General features: G+C 34.9%; 3 protein-coding genes and 1 long non-coding RNA gene across 10 annotated transcripts in view; 1 reads left to right on the forward strand and 3 right to left on the reverse strand.

Annotated features, from left to right (window-relative positions):
* Positions 1-2,600, forward strand: part of LOC107729145 (solute carrier organic anion transporter family member 1C1-like) — a 43,449-nt gene extending 40,849 nt beyond the window's left edge. For all 5 annotated transcript variants that reach the window (XM_016539532.1, XM_016539533.1, XM_016539531.1 and 2 more), the window contains one exon: positions 468-2,600. In XM_016539532.1, the coding sequence (XP_016395018.1) occupies positions 468-708 (241 nt within the window). In that variant the 3' untranslated portion in view covers positions 709-2,600. The remainder of the gene's footprint in view (positions 1-467) is intronic.
* Positions 2,601-3,625: 1,025 nt separating this feature from the next.
* Positions 3,626-8,383, reverse strand: LOC107729146 (B-cell receptor-associated protein 29-like). 3 transcript variants are annotated; one of them, XM_016539536.1, is made up of 8 exons: positions 8,310-8,383; positions 7,740-7,841; positions 7,567-7,667; positions 6,586-6,733; positions 6,369-6,504; positions 5,328-5,439; positions 5,115-5,215; positions 3,626-4,040 (listed from the first exon to the last, which is right to left on the reverse strand). In XM_016539536.1, exons 2-8 carry the CDS (start codon positions 7,829-7,831, stop codon positions 4,005-4,007), a joined length of 726 nt encoding a protein of 241 aa, XP_016395022.1. In that variant the 5' UTR covers positions 7,832-7,841; positions 8,310-8,383; the 3' UTR covers positions 3,626-4,004. The 3 variants fall into 3 exon arrangements, with proteins under 3 accessions (XP_016395022.1, XP_016395021.1, XP_016395023.1); XM_016539535.1 differs by having other exon boundaries at positions 7,740-7,849; positions 8,310-8,381; XM_016539537.1 differs by lacking the exon at positions 8,310-8,383 and adding an exon at positions 7,951-8,033.
* Positions 8,384-8,686: 303 nt separating this feature from the next.
* Positions 8,687-11,127, reverse strand: LOC107729148 (uncharacterized). Its single transcript, XR_001638560.1, has 3 exons — positions 10,394-11,127; positions 9,256-9,358; positions 8,687-9,088 (listed from the first exon to the last, which is right to left on the reverse strand). It is a non-coding gene; the product is annotated as an uncharacterized LOC107729148 (long non-coding RNA).
* A 1,900-nt stretch (positions 11,128-13,027) lies between these two features.
* LOC107729134 (tRNA-dihydrouridine(20a/20b) synthase [NAD(P)+]-like) lies at positions 13,028-16,646 on the reverse strand. Its single transcript, XM_016539522.1, has 5 exons — positions 16,339-16,646; positions 16,134-16,255; positions 14,383-14,500; positions 13,852-13,974; positions 13,028-13,082 (listed from the first exon to the last, which is right to left on the reverse strand). Exons 1-5 carry the CDS (start codon positions 16,443-16,445, stop codon positions 13,028-13,030), a joined length of 525 nt encoding a protein of 174 aa, XP_016395008.1. The 5' UTR covers positions 16,446-16,646.
* Between the last annotated feature and the right edge of the window lie 78 nt (positions 16,647-16,724).

The raw sequence follows: 16,724 nt of genomic DNA on the forward strand, positions 1-16,724 counted from the left end.
CTTAAATCAAGATTACTTGAGAAGCAAAGTGACACAGGATAATAAATCTTCTAAGAAATTAATCAAAATGAAGTAGGTTTATGATTAAAATAAGAACTGCAAAAAACTGCAAAACTGGACATGGAAAAATCTACCTAATTCAAAGGGAAGTTTTCATATCCCACTGACAGATATTTGTTCTTGTATTAAGCATAAAATCACTTAATTGTGTACAATTTATGAAGACATTTTACATTTGCAACTCAAGTAAACATCTTGATTTAAGCATGTTTAAATATTTGTATTGGAACGCAAAAATACAAAGATTTCATTTTGTGCAATGCATGCAACATGTCATGCCACGAGTTTATGAATTAAAGACATTCTGCTCCAATTTAAGACTTCTTAAGACCCCCAGAAACCCTGGTATGTCTAGGCTTGTAATTGTGTTCAGTTGATTATCCTGTATTTTCCTCTCCGTTGCTCAGGATCGCATATCTGGGCCTGACGCTGGGCTTGCGGACCGCTTCCTTCTTCCTGTGCATTCTCGGGCTGGTGGTGTTACGACGGCACGTTCGGCGGCAAGAGCGCAACACGCTCGCAAACGGAGGCACGGGGGCCGCAGCCGGCGAACTGCAGGCCCTCAGGAAAGAAGAAAACAACAGCTGTAACTCGGACCAATGCCCGCGGACCACAGATTACGACCCGGAACGGGAGACGCGTTTGTGACTTGCGTACATGCACACGCACGCCTGCGCAGGGAGCAACAGGGCCGTGATGCGGCGTCTGTTTCACACTTTCTATCAGACTCATGTAAATGATGTGAAATAAGTCGTTTTTGATATAGTAGAAGTATTTCTTGAATGTACATGATGTTTTGGGTAAAAAAAGAATGTCTTACAAACTACCTAACTTGTTTGGATTTAACGTAAAGAGGCTTTTAGAAGCGTCAGATGCCCAAATAGAGCACTGGATTTCCTCTCATTTAAGCCATCGTCGTGCACAGGCCCTATAAGGTTAACATGATTATACCTTGTGGGTACATGATCACGTCTGTTGTATCTCTCTCTTCTGCCATACACACAGATAAGATGCCTGAAACAGTTGACCACGACACTGTGTGCTTAATATAGGTAGGCCTTGTTAAGCGGGCTTTAGGTTGACTAAGTTGTTGGAGATCTCAAATTGCGTCCCATTTGTATTGTCATGCAGGAACGAAACGCTCACCATTGTGCTTTTCAGTGTCACCTGACTATTTAAGAAACGCGAGGAACGGGCCAGAACTGTGCAAACAGGTGCGTGACGCCGTGGGTATGTAAGTAATCATCTTCATGATCGATGTTGTGCAATGTCAGTGTGAGAAATGTTGTGTGAGTGTGTGTGTCGTTACGTGTGAACGGGTGCATTCCTGTGCCAAAAAAAACACAAAAAGTGCGAGAAAGCAAAGTCAACATGGTCTATTCTCAGGTTGTTCAATCAATTGTTCCTCAAATCTGCAAATAATATTATTTTATATATTTGTATAAATCATTGTCTGGTTTCAGCTGGCGAAAATGTTCCTTTGTCCTTGGCCAGGTTTGTTCATTTCGGGCAACTGAAGTTTACCAGTTAACAAAGGATTTTTATTTGTGACTTGTAAAGCAAATAAAATGAGTGGCATTTATTACTTTTACGTTAGGCAGTATATAATTTTATTTGCTGGAATGTTTTTTGTATACTTTAAAGTGAATGTCCTGATGTGTAAAAAAAAAAATGCATTTGTGAAAGATTAGATACGTTCTTATAATAATAAAATGATTAACTTCATTTTGAGAAACTACAATCAGTACCGCTTTTCGCTTTAATCGTGAAAATGGCATATACAATCACAGCAAAATGTAAACGAGGCACTTAGGCAGGTGATTTTTGCACCCATTAGAAGAACATAAGATTAATAAAATAGCATATTCAACCACATTTAACAGGAAGATACCGATACAACAAAGGCATAAACAATCCCCTTCTAAGACATTTCAGACCATTTCCATCCTTAGGGAATCAGCCAACCATACCATCTTGCATAGCAATGACAACTAAGAACATTTTCAGTTTTCTCCCTAATTTTTCTGCGTCTGAGGGAGAGGAAGTGAGTGTGGAAGCCTCATGCATCATAGACGCATGAACTGACAGCATGGTTTTCAACGCCCACATGGTGGGTGACGACTTATTCTTAGTAAATGGGGAAAAAATGATAATCTTATTCCAAAAAATCTGATTTAGCCGTGTGGTTTTTTTCTGTCTTACAGTGCAGGATCATTTTCACAGTCTTTTAATCTTCACACAAGTCTAAATAGTTTTAATTGTAACATTTTGTGACTGGAATAGGCGAACAATGAAATAAAATACCCAGCCCTCACCAATAACAGAGTAAATCTCACCAAAACAAGTCCAGGTCAGATTTAACCCTACAATCAAAAGAAAAAAAATGCAAGCTATATTTGGCATAAAGAAAATTAATAATTCTCATCAGTGTAACACATCTGGACATTTGTTTTTGTAAATTCATTGTTTTGAATATTCATCATTATTACACTAAAATAAATTTATTGCTTATTCTTTTTTTTTTTTTTTTTTAAATGCATGGAAGCTTCTGATTTTTATATCTCTTTTTATAATTATGTCTCACAATTCTACGTTTTTTTTCTCAGAATTGTGAGACAAATATAAAAAGAAATATAAAATCTGAATTACAAAATATAAACTCAGAAAATTCTGAGTTTATATATCGCAGTTCTTTTTCTTGCAATTTTTTTGTTCCTGCCACAGACTAAAAATTTTTTTTAAAGAATCTCACAATTCTAACTCTTTTCTCACAATTGCGAGTTTATATCTAGTAATTCTGACTTTTTCCCTCAGAATTCAGAGTTTATATCTTGCAATTCTGAGAAAAAGTCTGAATTGTGAGGTAAAAAGTCACAATTACCTTTATGATTTTTATCCCATGGCAGACACAAGCTTCCATAAAAATGTGCTTAATTGTAATGAAACATTTTTAAATTATAATAAAAATGCAAAACAAGAAATAAATCTTAATACTTTAATTTTCTTTATACAAAATATAATTTGATTTTGGGGTGAAATGTGGCCTGGACATGTTTTGTAAGATTCAACAATGTTAAGCATCAATAGCACAAAACCATCTACCTCAAATGGACTCAAAATTAAGAAATGATCACTTATCTCTACTGGACTGTGAAATCGGTTTAATTTCACATTTCAGCATTTGAACTCCGGTGTAATTGACCTACCTCTCCAGACTCGAGAACAAACACACTAACCGCTCGCTAACAGACTGTTTGCTCAGCCCGGAAATAAATGGTCTCATTGTGATGTTTAGTTCTTGCCTGTTGTTTATGTGTATACGGTTTTGCTTCTTAATTAAAGTTGATCAAATGACTAACGCAGCCTGTAATGTATGTGATCTTAGATAGGCTTCCATAATGTCGTCTTTGGAAAATATGAATGGAAATATTGCTGTGGAAATATGCTTAAAGTTCTTCAGGAAGTATTACAATCGTACTACTATTGACTCGTGTTTGCATGTTTCTGGATGTTGCACGACTAACCTGGTTTGATATGCACTTTAAACAAAATAAGGGAGAGAATCTAGCAGAGGAGAAGGAAAGCAACACAAGGTATTTCAATGCAACATGCAAACATCAGTCACTATGGCTTTTTGACTAAATAACATACAGTTTCCTGTAAACATCAATGAGTGTTGGGTTTCAGTCGCTCTATTCGCAGACAGCCACATTATGCAGCAATCTCAAAATACAGCACTGCACCGCTTCAACATCAAAACCGGAAAACCGCTACTTCAAATGTGTGGTGAGCAGGAAACCTGACAGGATGTGATGTCATCAACTGACTGTCAAGAACTCATAACAGTTTGCATGTCATGCTACCAGGTGAGTGTATGTGAGAGGAACTGAGCATGACCGTGATTGTTGTGCATTAACGTACAGGTTTCCAATGCGTCCACTTGCCTAGTTGTCTTTTTTGTCTCCACTGTCCAGCTGATTCTAAAAAACGAGACAGAACAAGAAAAAAAATGTTGCTTATCTAAACAACGATTCTGTATTGTTCTTGGTCCTTACTTAATATCTGTAACAAATATCCTATTTTTAATAATTTTTGTCGGGATGCACAATAATATTAAATGGCATTGATGGTATAAGTAATTTATTTAATTTATAATTTATTTTATTTACAAACAGTATTTGTCAGTATTTTATGCTAGATTTTATAAATAACTAAATTTTAATTCATCTTTGTACCGTTTATTATTTTATTACAATTATAATATTTTGAGGGTATCATTTGAAGCATGGAAGCTGTTAAACGGTATTTGTTTACAACATGCAAAACAATATAGATTTAAAATATCTGCCACTACTAATTTTCAAAGTTACTTAATTGAGATAATAGTTAATTAGATTTTATTTTTATATTTAAAGTATTTGAAAATTTTATTTTGATATTAGCTTACAATATTAGCTATATAACTAGATTTTTTTTTTTATATTTTTTTATTTTCAGTTTTAAAGTTTTAGTAATTTTGTCATTTTAATTTTTTTATTTAATTATGTATTTATTTTTAGTAAATGTGTCTAGATTTTAAGTGTTAGTTCTTTTTTTTAGAACTTTGTTTATTTTTTTATAGGAAAGTTATATTTTCCATTTTAATTTTATTTCAAAGTTTTAGTAATTTTTTTTTTTTTGGCAAATGTCTATATAGTTTTAAGTTTTGTTATTTTAGTACTTCAGCTTTAAAAGAAAGTTTGTATTTATTATAGGAAAGTTATATTTTCGGTTTTCATTTTAATTTTAAAGTTTTAGTCATTTTGTTTTTGTTAATTTTGTTTTTTCTTTTTTTTTTTGGTAAATACGTGTATGTAGTTTTTTTTTTAGTAATTCAACTTTAAATGAAAGTTTGTGTTTATATTTTATTTCGGTTCATTTTCTTCTCATTTAAATACATTGTAAATGTTTTAATGTTTTTCGGTTTTAGTTTTATTCAATGATAACAACTTCTTTCTAAGCACTTGTATAATATCATGTGGTTGGTTTGAATTTTCGATGTGTGTGTGTGTTACCTGAAGCTCCTGGTGCTCTTGAAGGAGACGGTCGTATTCTTTGGTCAGTCCTTCAGTTTGTTTCTTCATGGCGTCCAAATCTGACTTTGACTTTTTCAGAGCTACAGAAAAACAAACAGCTTTAACTTGTAGAGCTACTCTATTCCAGGTCATTTATTTGATTGTAATTGTGAAGCAGAATGAGTGTGGAGTGTCTGTATGGCCTGTGCTCACCATCGGTGCTGCTCTTCAGCTCCTCCGTCAGTCTCTGCACCTCTTTCTTCAGGAGTTTGTTCTCTTCTGGATCTTGTGTCTTCCCTCCTTCTCCTTTAGCGTCTGTAAGTGCCTGAGGATGACAGTCATTTGTACTTCTATTACTAAATGGTCTTTAAGGACACCAGTCTCTAAAACGCTACAAATCATTTTATTCCTCCTCATCCAAGATTATAACTTGGATAACTTGATCCAACAAGCTATATTTTACCCCAAATTTAAAAGAAAAAAAAATACATAAAATAACTGTTTTGTATTATTTTCATGACAAGTAAATTCTTAATTGAAAATGTTTTTCTTTATGTTTGTCTTCTGATCGCTGGGCGAAATATGGTGCAGGTTTCATTGAAGTAAAAACTTTGCATTATTTTCATGACAATTGAATTTTTAATTAAAAATATTATTTTTATTCCTCCTCATCCATGTTTATCACTTGGATAACTTGATAATTATTGAGCTGTGACTGCTGTAAAAATGGTATGTCCAGGTCATATTTCACCCCAAAATCAAAAGAAAAAAACATTATGCATGAAGAAATTAAAAATGTTTTGCATTATTTTCATGAAATTTAAATGTTTCATTACACATATTATTTGTAATTTCTGTCTTTTGATTTTGGGGTGAAATGGGGTGCAGGTTTCATTTAAGTACTTTGTTGCATTATTTTCAAGACAATTAAATAAAAAAAATATGATTTAGGTCATATTTCACCCCAAAATCAAAAGAAAAAAAAATGGTTATCTTATGCAAGAAAATAAAAACTGTTTTGCATTATCTTCATGAAAATAACATTCTTGATTGAAAATATAATTTCTATAAATCTATCCCTTAATTTTGGGGTGAAATGTGGTGTAGGTTTCATTAAAGTAAAATATTTTTTACATTATTTTCATCACAGTTAAATTCTTAATTGAAAATATTATTTCTATATATCAGTCTTTTGATTTTGGGGTGAAATGTGGTGCAGGTTTCATGGGATTCCAGCTTTTTAAGGCTTTTAACCTGTTTAAGCATCTCATTGTCCTCCATGTATTTCTTGGCAGCTTTGTTGGCGCTTTCAGCCTGAGTCTGCATAGCGGTGCTGGTGCCGATGGCTGTGGCCAACTGGTTAATCAGAGTGATGACTCTCCTCATGACACTGTGAGAAAACAGCACCAGAGTTCAATATCACAAGACAAACTGCCAATGGGTATTGTCATTCATGTTGATTAATGCGTACAGCCACAGGAAGAGCGAGAAACCAGAGATGTAGAGGTTCCTCTGGGCTCGGAAGAGCTTCATGTGCATGTGGTCGAACGCGTTGGGGTAAAGTTTGGAATCTTTGCTCTGGTCAGCATTCGAGTACTTCCTCACCTCCCGCAGGGCATCTGCAGCAGGTTTAAACACAACTCGGGTCATTTTTTATTTAAATGTGCTCATTCTCAGGCCATCCAAGATTTAGATGAGTTTGTTTCTTCATCAGATTTGGAGAAATGTAGCATTGCATCACTTGCTCAGCAATGGATCCTCTGCAGTGAATGGGTGCCGTCAGAATGAGAGTCCAAACAGCTGATAAAAACCACAATAATCCACACCACTCCAGTCCATCACTTAGTCTTGTGAAGCAAAAAGCTGTGTGTTTGTACACAAATCCATCAAGACATTTTAAACTTCAAACTCTTGTTTTTGGCTAAATACGAGTCCTCTATCCATAATATTGCTTCCTCCAGTGAAAAAGTCATCTCATTCATAAGGAGAGAAATCTGCACAGATCAAGCACCGTTTACAAGCCAAAACAGACCTAAACAAATATGTGGGTGGATTTTGATGTGAGAAACAACAGAAAATTGATTTTTTTCACTGGAAGAAGCGTTATTATGGATTATAGACTATGAAACAATGGTTTAAAGTTAAAATGTCTTAATGATGGATTCGTTTCTTACAAACACAGCTTTTTGTTTACAAGACATTAACTGATGGACTGGAGTGGTGTGGATTATTGTGATGTTTTTATCAGCTGTTTGGAGACTCATTCTGACGGCACCCATTCACTGCAGAGCATCCATTGCTGAGCAGGAGATGTACATTTCTCCAAATCTGATGAAGAAACAAACTCCGCTACATCTTGGATGGCCTGAGGGTGAGTAAATTCTCAGCTATTTTTATTTTTGGGGTGAACTATTCCTTTAAGACATGGCAATAAATAAAGAAAATTACATACCAAGAAAGAGAACTATGAGGATTATTATCATGGTGAGAAAGCCCTTGTTCCGGAACTGGGAAAGACGGTTCCAGATGCTCCATTTGAAAATACTTTGCCATCTGCAAACATGGACGTCAGTAAGAGCAAGTGGACAACAGCAAGCACAAATGGATTACAAGGGAACATTTTACCTTTGAGCGGAGATGAAAGGCAGGCAAAAGATGAGGAGAACACCAATCTCTACATACAAGAACGATGCAACCGCAGTCCACTGCAAGGTCATGTTGTATCAGCTGTATGACTAAAGAAGTAATAAAGAAACAAAAATGGGTTAGTCTTTTATATACATAAACGTTTAGCTAATGCTGTACCAGATTGGAAAAATAATGCATAATTCCTTACTAGTCAAAGCTGTTATTACTCTCAAATAATCTACTTATGGCATTATGCCTTGATAATAGCATTTCACCTGCATCTTGCAGTTGAACACTTTAACAGGAAGCATGTCTCATGTTTGTACCACACACACAACATATAAAAACAGTATTTAGAAGTGCAGTGCAATTATCAGACCTCAGTTCATGTAGTTAAAATGCATAAGTGTTGAATTATATTGAAAGTCGAGTGTAAATGATTATAAAATAAGATGTGATCAAACAGGAAACGAACACACGGTAAATCAAGACAAAACTCAAGCGCAGACGAACTAGAAATGATGACACCGCCCACAGAAGCGAAAAGGCCATCGGTTTACATCTCACCCGCGAATGAAGAAATCCTCCAGGAAGGAAAATTTCGGACGAACGACAAAATTCAGAAAACGACTAAACGCGCGCAGCGAGTGACGTCATCAGACCGCCTCAGCCTAAACTTATGTTCAGATCAACTTAAAATCTTTATGATCCAGAAAACAACCCCAGTGCAGCATCACAGCCTCTGTGTCTCAGTGTTAAAGATTTCAGTCTCAAACACCAAAGTCTGGGTTCAAATCCCACAGCTGATAAAGTTATGCATCATGTACAACAAATCTCTCAATAAAATCCTGTTCAAAACCCTGACCAGATCAGCAGACTCAGTGGCGCAGGAGATAAAGCCCTGTGTTTTAATCGTGGAGATCTGAGTTCAAATCCCGCTATTGCTCACTTTAAACTGATCTCATCCAACAAAGTCACTCAAACTCCACAAATCAATGTGAAATCCATGACGGTCCAGTGAATAAACACATGTTCTCTGAACACAAAGCTGAGCTGGAGATGTGGATTCAAATCCCACTGATTACTTTAAGCGTTTTATTGAGAAATCACAGGTAAACAGTCAGATATAAGTTCCTTCATGTGCTCCAGCAAGAGACCTGTGGCTCGCAGGTAAGAGCGCTGCCTCACGGGTTCAGAGGTTGCTGGTTTGATCCCAGCCAGGTCTCTGCGATACGAGTGAATGCTGGAGTGTGTGTGAAGGCGTGCCTGAAGAAGGGGGATATCAGCACGGTCTCCCCCTGGAGCTCCCAGCACCGTGACACGCAGCGGTTATACTTTTAGACAGACTGAAAAATTAAAATAAAGCTGCATAAAAACTTTGCTCCTCCGTCCCTTCCCCATCTACTTAGGTTACCACCATTTGCTTTTCAAAGGAAGGCCCTTCAAAAAGACAATGATGGTAACCTACATGTTTAGTGCACTAGAACACACATTCACACATGAGACACATTACCTGTCCCTGAGCAGATGTCCATCATTACAGTCAATGTCTGTCCACACGTCCCAGAGCTCTGCTTCAGCCGGACCAGTTTACAACCAACAACACATCACTTATTCTGGAGAGACAAGATATAAACAAAGACATTATTAGACATATTTAATATCTAGTCTAAAATTGTAAACAGTCAAACATATTAATGTTGCATATTATACTTCAGCAAAGCTGTATCAATCATTTTGATTCGATCTGCTGTATGTCTCAGTTTCATCTGTAATTAAACGACTGTCTTACAGGCAAAAAAAACTCATAGAAAACACTTATTAATAGAAAAAAAACATCACATATAGTTCATTGCTGCATGCTAATATTAAGACATGTCTTCTCAAAAAAATAAAATAGTATTTTAATGGCTGTGCTCTTATTACGGCAGTCAGAAGTAGAAGAAGAAAAAGCCTGAAGCAGCAAGAGAACATCAGAGATTAAATCATTCACAAATAGACATTGAAGTGGCATTAAGTAAAACAGAAATAAAAGCGATAATAGTGAAATAAATGCAGGAAATATGGCAGAATGAATGGAAAGAAGGAACAAAAGTTAGACATTTACACCGCATACAAGAAAAGGTTGGTTCAGAGAGAAGAAGATTTAGAAACAGGAAAGAGGACGCTTTAACAGCAAGAATGCGTATTGGTCATTGTTTATTAAATCAGTGCTTATATAGAATAGAAAAACATGAAAATGGAAATTGTGACAAATGTGGGTTAACAGAACCTGTAGAACATGTTCTTATGTGAAATGTGAGGCTTATGAAAGAGAACGTTTCCAGCTAAGTCAAGCTTTAAGATATTTAGAAATAAATGATCTCCAGGTTTTGTTAGGAGATGGACCTAAACCTTCAAGAAATGCACCTTAAGTTGGTTTGCCAACCGCCATGAAATCCCAGAAGAAGAAGAAGAAGAAGAAGTTCAGAGCTTCACAAAACATCTGCTGCAGCATCAACAGAGACAAACAGCGCGATTCCTCATTACTGCACTTTATAATGTCACTATCAGGGCGATTCGTTCAGAGATTATAAAGGTAACGCAACAACTACCGATTCATTGCAAGCCATTTAACGAGAGAAATTCGCTTTAAGCGGAAAGTTACTTACAGGTGAGTCGCGTGACACTCGGTTCCAGCGTCTCGTCGGATTTTGTGTCGATTTTATTTGCAGTTGAGCTGAAACGTGTGTTGTTAGTGATATAAACAGCTGTCATCTGCAGGATCTGCACGTGTTGTTGTTGTGACTCTCAAGCGTCATGTTGTCAAGCAGCTGAAGGCGTCAGACTGAAGGCGAAACCCGCTTGCGCCGCCTAGTGGAGCGGATGAAAAACCGCACTTCAGTTTCTGTCATTCTGCTGCTCTTCGCATTCAAGCGTCAACATCACATTTGAGACTTTCAGTCATTAAACGTCAACAGAAGCGTGTTTAAATCCCACAGATGCTGTGACCATCTTCTACCCAGCCTGAGTTACTTCATTCATATACACATGGATACGAGCTCCGTGGAGCTGAAGAGTATTAGTTTGACACTTTTTGCAGCGGTGCAATTCACAGAAATCACCACAAGAGGGCCCGTTTCAATCATCTGACTTTTGAAGTGAATTTACATGGGTTAAGCCCCCCTGTGGTGATTTTTGTGAATTACACTGCTTCAAATTCAATCTAATGAACATGAATGTGTTGCGCCCCCCTGTGGTGATTTTTGTGAATTACAGCGCTGCAAATCGAGTCTAATAAACTTAAAATGAACAGGTTGCGCCCTCCTGTTGTGCAAGTGTAATTGGTTATTTTTCCAGTGACAGTGATGACCATAAACATTGTATTATTTAAAAGAAAGCACAAAGTCTTCATGTTTTAACTAAAAAAATAATAAAACTAATAAATTCTAATGTAATAGGCCAAAAATAGTGGTGAACCCAGTGGTTAAACACTAGAATCATGAAACCGCAACAGAGATGTGATCAAATCCTACAGATGAAGTGACTGTCTTTTATTCAGCCTAAACTTATGTTCAGATCAACTTAAAATCTTTATGATCCCGTAAACAACCCCAGTGCAATATCACAGCTTCTGTGGCTCAGCGTTAAAGATTTCAATCTCAAACACCAAAGTCTGGGTTCAAATCCCACAGCTGATAAAGTTATGCATCATTTACAACAAATCTCTCAATAAAATCCTGTTCAAAACCCTCACCAGCTCCACAGACTCAGTGGCGCAGGAGATAAAGCTCTGTGTTTTAATCGTGGAGATCTGAGTTCAAATCTCACTATTGCTCACTTTAAACTGATCTCATCCAACAAAGTCACTCAAACTCCACAAATCATGCTGTTCAAAAGTCTCTTCTGCTCATCATGTCGGCATTTATTTGACCAAAAATACAGAAAAAACTCTAATACAGTAAAATATTATCACCATTTAAAATAATGGTTTTCTATTTTAATAAACTCTAAAATATAATTCATGTCTTATTATTTGCATTTAGCAGATTAGAGCTGGGTGATCATATTTTGCTACAATACAAGGAATCAAGCAGTTGAGATTTGCTATATAGTATATATCGCCTTACACAAGTATACTGTATATGCAGATAAAGTTGGACATGCTTTCATATACCCAGCTACAGAGCTGGACAATAATGCAGTTATATTTTGCGACAAAAAAAAACAGGCAGTTGAGATATTTTATGTAGTATATATATATATATTACTTTATGTGATTAAAATAAGATAAGACTATATTTTATCCCCAAGGGAGAATTTAGACGTTACAGCAGCATGGACAAGACTGTACAAAAAACACAAAGGAGAATGAAGAAAAAAATAAATAAAAATAAGAAAAAACTTAAGCAGACTAAGTGAAATAAGTAGGAAAAAACAACTGAATCACTATAAACATCAAGAATATTAACATCCACTGAAAAGTATTGCACTTAAGAAAACGAGAGCATAATTACACAGAGAGCAGAACACACAATAATATAATAACAGATATATAAATATGAATAAAAATTATAAACAAACAAATTAATAAATATACTGAACATGGGTAAATATACCATACATGTGCATATAAAGATAGACATATTTATATCCAACTTTATATAAAGAGCTGGATGATAATTTAGTTACATTTTTGCGGGGGAAAAAAAAAGGCAGTTGAGATATGTTATGTAGTATATATATTGTTTTATGCGAGTATACTGTACGTATGCAGATAAAGTTGGACGTACTTATATAACTAACTTTATATAAAGAGCTGGGTGATAATATAGTTAGATTTTGTGACAAAAAAAAAATCAGGCAGTTTTGCTATATGTGGAAGACTTGTGGAATAATTTTGTTTTGTGAACGGTCCAACAATTTAAACACCTTTAAAATTAAATAACACATTTTTTGTCAAAAAAAAAGAAAAAGTTTTCTAACAAAAATACAAGCTTCATATTTTCTGCTTGTAAATCTCTGTAACGCCGTGTCCCTTTGACTTCCTTTGTAAGTGCAACCTTGAATATTTCTTAGCATGAACGTATTTTCTAGTCAAGAAATCATATGCTCACCTTATTTTAATGGATACTGCATAGTTGGGATTGTCGATTTGGTTTCGGACACTGCATTACATGTAAATAAGAAATATCATTTTATGCATTTTAATGTGTTTGAAAGATAAAAGCCCTCCAAAGACATAGTTAATGAATTTTTATTTTTTTTAATTATATACATTTTTCAGCATAAAACAGCATACATATTCAGATGTTTTTATCCCCAAGGGAGAATTTAGACGTTACAGCAGCATGGACAAGACTGTACAAAAAACACAAAGGAGAATGAAGAAAAAAATAAATAAAAATAAGAAAAAACTTAAGCAGACTAAGTGAAATAAGTAGGAAAAAACAACTGAATCACTATAAACATCAAGAATATTAACATCCACTGAAAAGTATTGCACTTAAGAAAACGAGAGCATAATTACACAGAGAGCAGAACACACAATAATATAATAACAGATATATAAATATGAATAAAAATTATAAACAAACAAATTAATAAATATACTGAACATGGGTAAATATACCATACATGTGCATATAAAGATAGACATATTTATATCCAACTTTATATAAAGAGCTGGATGATAATTTAGTTACATTTTTGCGGGGGAAAAAAAAAGGCAGTTGAGATATGTTATGTAGTATATATATTGTTTTATGCGAGTATACTGTACGTATGCAGATAAAGTTGGACGTACTTATATAACTAACTTTATATAAAGAGCTGGGTGATAATATAGTTAGATTTTGTGACTAAAAAAAAATCAGGCAGTTTTGCTATATGTGGAAGACTTGTGGAATAATTTTGTTTTGTGAACGGTCCAACAATTTAAACACCTTTAAAATTAAATAACACATTTTTTGTCAAAAAAAAAGAAAAAGTTTTCTAACAAAAATACAAGCTTCATATTTTCTGCTTGTAAATCTCTGTAACGCCGTGTCCCTTTGACTTCCTTTGTAAGTGCAACCTTGAATATTTCTTAGCATGAACGTATTTTCTAGTCAAGAAATCATATGCTCACCTTATTTTAATGGATACTGCATAGTTGGGATTGTCAATTTGGTTTCGGACATGTCGAACCATGTCTTTCACTAGCTCAGGTTTGTTAATCAGACACGCACCGTAGCCTCCAGACACGGCCCATCTGCAACGAAAAACAAGTGAAATCTGCAGATCCTACAGATGCGATCCATGCAGAACATGTTCTAAGTTCAATAGAATTAAACCACCTGTCAATTACAAAGTTAGCCATTTTTTAACACCCACTTTGTTAGTTTATTAATTATTCTGGGTAATTTGATTACCATTTAGGTTTAGTACCCTCGTCTAAGTTTAACACAGTTAAATCCACGTTTTGCATTAAATTCAGACTGAAAAATGCACAAAAGAATCAGCAGTTTGCATCTGGCCCTGCACAGCACCTTTAGACATATATGTTGAGAAAGTCTCTAGAAAAACCTACAATTTATATTTAATTCACTGCTTTAAAAATCTTTGTGCGAACTGTCATTGAGGGTAAATATTTGTGTATTTTTATGTTCTCTGAGATTACCTTTGTGGACAGCCACAGTTCAAATCCACCCCATCGGAGAAAGGGGAAACCACACACGCCGCATCTGCCAGCGTCTGCGCGTCCTTCGCAGCAAACTGCACAATCAAGGGTCGGTCAGCTAAGAAGCAAACAAATGTTAAAATGATAGGAGTAATTATTGAGCAGAAGGCTGTGCCAGTGACTCAATGAAAAGCAAAAGGTTGCTTGCATCAAATTAGTCTCACTGAGGTCAAGGAAGAGTTCATGAGTAAACAGAATAATTTTCCCAATAACAAATGTTGGCAATTTTACACCAATAAAATATTCTGACAATTAAATGTTCTCCTGTCTGGAAATGTTTTTGGAAAATTAGTGAAATAATTTATGGAAAATGTTAATGCAGTGCAGCAACATATGCATGATGCACAGTACGATTTTCTTTTGCGTGAAACAAATTTTATTTGAAAAGGTTCACTAATTTTTCAGTGGTTCAGCTAGGTCTGTTAGATTTACATTTGTTTGCTTCACCTCACCTAGAGCAGGGGAATTTAGCTGAAATAATCAAAGTCTGTTAAAAGCGCATGCATATAATCATGCAACATTAAATAAATACTTCCCATCTTAATTCTGGCTGTTAATGTCAAAGGATCCATGCTCAAACTTTGTTATTTTAGCATAGATTCTACCGTCACTTGATAATATAGTTAATAATAATATCTGGCCAACTGTTTTATGCATTAACAAAATTATTAATTTTCCTATTTAACCAATTCCATGTTGTAATTCTGTAATAAACCCAACATGGAAAAAAAGAAATGCACACAAACAAAAAGATAATCATTCTGGTAGAATATGTTAGTGAATATTTAGTTGTGAGCATCACATCAAAAACTAAATAAATATTTTACTTTTATTTTTGCATATTTCTGGACCCATGCAGTGTATGGTAATATGAATACATTTTCATGTTTGATGTCAATGTTTTGTTTAATTTTGTATGATAAATAATTTTAATACAATGTGACCATTGTGATGTATGTATGTGTATGTACACTGCCGTTCAAAAGTTTGGGATTCAAAAGTCATGGCTGCATTTATTTGACCAAAAATACAGAAAGAAAAATTAATATTATGAAATATTATTGCAATTTAAAATAATGGTTTTCTATTTTAATATACTTTAAAATATTATTTATTTCTGTGATGCAAAGCTGAATTTTCAGCATCATTACTCCAGTCTTCAGTGTCACATGATCTATCTAAATCATTCTAATATGCTATTTTATTATCAATGCTGGTTAAAAAGTTAAAAAGAACAGCATTTATTCAAAATAGAAATCTTTTGTAACAGTATATACTACCGTTCAAACGTTTGGGGTCAATAATTTTTTTTTATTTTGAAAGAAATAAATGCTTTTATTCAGCAAGGATGTGTTAAATTGATGAAAAGTGATAAAGACTTAAATTAGACAATTTCACAGGTTCCAAAAAAAAAGCAGCTAAACTGTTTTCAACATTGATAATAAATCAGCATATTAGAATGATTTCTGAAGGATCATGTGACACTGAAGACTGAAGTAATGATGCTGAAAATTCAGCTTTGATCACAGGAAAAAAATACATTTTAAAAGTATATTAAAATAGAAAACCATTATTTTAAATTGCAATAATATTTCACAATATTACTGTTTTTTCTCTCTCTATTTCTGATCAAATAAATTCAGCCTTGATGAGGACATCCTGAAGAAAAAGTTGCATGAAGTACAACTTACTCTTATTGGTGGTGAATTCACTGTCTCTAGCTTTTGCAGAACGCATGAAATCAGCTGCAACGATCATTGGGGTGAAACACACATCACAGTCATATCTCCTCACCAAACATCTGAAGGCCAGCCTGAAACAGCAAGAACAAACAACATAGGAAACCATTCAGAACAACACACGTTACAGGAATCAATACAGTGTTGTCTCACTTACTTTGAGTAGCGGACCATGGGTGCACACACTCTGACTGGCCTTCCCCTGTGAAACAGGTCCATGATGTTCCCACTGTCCATTGGGATTTTATTGTGGACCTCGGTCATAAATTCCGCGGTTTACAACCCTAAGAAGTCATTGGCAAAACGCGCGGTTCAAATACTCCCGTATTAAAATGTATTCCATTTTCATTACAAACAGGATACATGTATTCCGTAAAATATAAATAAGTAAATATTAGAGTAAACACGCGTGGTCACAACCGGCGTCATTAGCTTCACATGCGTAGTAGTCTCTCACTTCCGCGTGTCGGTGTTGGTGGGTGTGTTTAACCTTTGACCTCGTATCCACGAGAAAAGAAATTCGCATTTATTTGCAATTATCAT

This window comes from Sinocyclocheilus rhinocerous, unplaced genomic scaffold, assembly GCF_001515625.1.
Source record: "Sinocyclocheilus rhinocerous isolate Xijiao unplaced genomic scaffold, SAMN03320098_v1.1 scaffold3263, whole genome shotgun sequence".
Taxonomy (NCBI): domain Eukaryota; kingdom Metazoa; phylum Chordata; class Actinopteri; order Cypriniformes; family Cyprinidae; genus Sinocyclocheilus; species Sinocyclocheilus rhinocerous.

Coding starts and splice junctions, on each gene's coding strand:
- LOC107729146 (XM_016539536.1), bottom strand. CDS start 7,831: ATGACCTTGCAGTGGACTGCGGTTGCATCGTTCTTGTATGTAGAGATT. Junction 6,734..7,566: donor CCTCATAGTTCTCTTTCTTG/GTATGTAATTTT, acceptor AACCTGCTGCAG/ATGCCCTGCGGGAGGTGAGG. Junction 4,041..5,114: donor AAGAGCACCAGGAGCTTCAG/GTAACACACACA, acceptor CTCGTTTTTTAG/AATCAGCTGGACAGTGGAGA.
- LOC107729134 (XM_016539522.1), bottom strand. CDS start 16,445: ATGACCGAGGTCCACAATAAAATCCCAATGGACAGTGGGAACATCATG. Junction 16,256..16,338: donor CCCATGGTCCGCTACTCAAA/GTAAGTGAGACA, acceptor TTGCTGTTTCAG/GCTGGCCTTCAGATGTTTGG. Junction 14,501..16,133: donor TGAATTCACCACCAATAAGA/GTAAGTTGTACT, acceptor TTTGCTTCTTAG/CTGACCGACCCTTGATTGTG.